This window comes from Orycteropus afer, unplaced genomic scaffold, assembly GCF_000298275.1.
Source record: "Orycteropus afer afer isolate SDZICR_OR568_19922 unplaced genomic scaffold, OryAfe1.0 scaffold00530, whole genome shotgun sequence".
In the NCBI taxonomy this organism is placed as follows: domain Eukaryota; kingdom Metazoa; phylum Chordata; class Mammalia; order Tubulidentata; family Orycteropodidae; genus Orycteropus; species Orycteropus afer.
In genome coordinates this window covers 238,997-239,914 of record NW_006922117.1, presented here as the reverse complement: position 1 = coordinate 239,914, position 918 = coordinate 238,997, and the positions used below count along the sequence as shown (strand labels likewise).

The window sequence follows — 918 nt, the reverse complement described above, 5'->3', positions numbered from 1 at the left end:
TTTTTTTAGTTCCATTTCAAAGTTTTGCTGTTTTAGCCAATGTTTTTCTAAGTACAGAATGTAGTTATATATCCCACTCCTATTGAGTCACTACCAAGTCATAGTGACCCTGAAGGACAACTGCCCAGTAGGGTTTCCAGACTATCATATCTTTCTCACTTGTAGCAGATGGTATATTTGAACAGCTGACATTTCACTTAGCAGCCAAGTACTTACTTCAATCACTGTGTGACCAGAGCTCCTTATATCTATAGATATTTGTAGATATGGATATTTAGATACATAGATATAGATACAAATATTTATCAATCTCTCTCTATATATGTTTCTTTTAAGCTTCTAATTCTATAGAAGGAGTAAGCAATAAACATGTGTCATAAATATACCTGCTGAATTAATTCTTAATTATTTAAAAATATTTGTCAAATGAATTTCAATCAGCATAAAATAAGCATTATATTATATTACATTACATTATATTATATTTTTACCTCTACAGATGGGAACAGGAAAATCCCAAGAGGCTGTATTAATTGAATTGGCTATGCAGGTCAGTTGAGGGTGGCCATCGAGGATATATCCAGTTACACAGCTGTAGCGAATCTTGTCTCCCACGTCGAACCTTGTACCATATAATACACCTTTGGGTGGAACTCCTGGGTTTCCACAAGAGCTACTCTGCAATTCTATAGAAAAGGGGGAAAGGGAGACTTAAGTTATTTAAATACACATTTTAATGGTGGATATTTATAATATATGTAGATATGGATGCCCCTTTTTTTTTGGTTTAGGTCACAAAAAAGGAAATGTCTTCTATTTTAACACATGTGACATAAAAGTTAGTACAATAATTAAATTTCACTGAATAGATACCACATATTGTTCTTTTTGCTAGAATATTTTAGTTACTTCATATTA

At 32.2% G+C, this 918-nt stretch overlaps 1 protein-coding gene across 1 annotated transcript in view; it reads right to left on the bottom strand.

Moving 5' to 3' along the window:
* Positions 1-918, bottom strand: part of CSMD3 (CUB and Sushi multiple domains 3) — a gene marked incomplete at its 5' end in the record, with an annotated part of 1,439,134 nt that overhangs the window by 1,240,843 nt on the left and 197,373 nt on the right. The window contains one exon of the mRNA XM_007955674.2: positions 492-686. Coding sequence (XP_007953865.2) covers positions 492-686 — 195 coding nt within the window. The remainder of the gene's footprint in view (positions 1-491; positions 687-918) is intronic.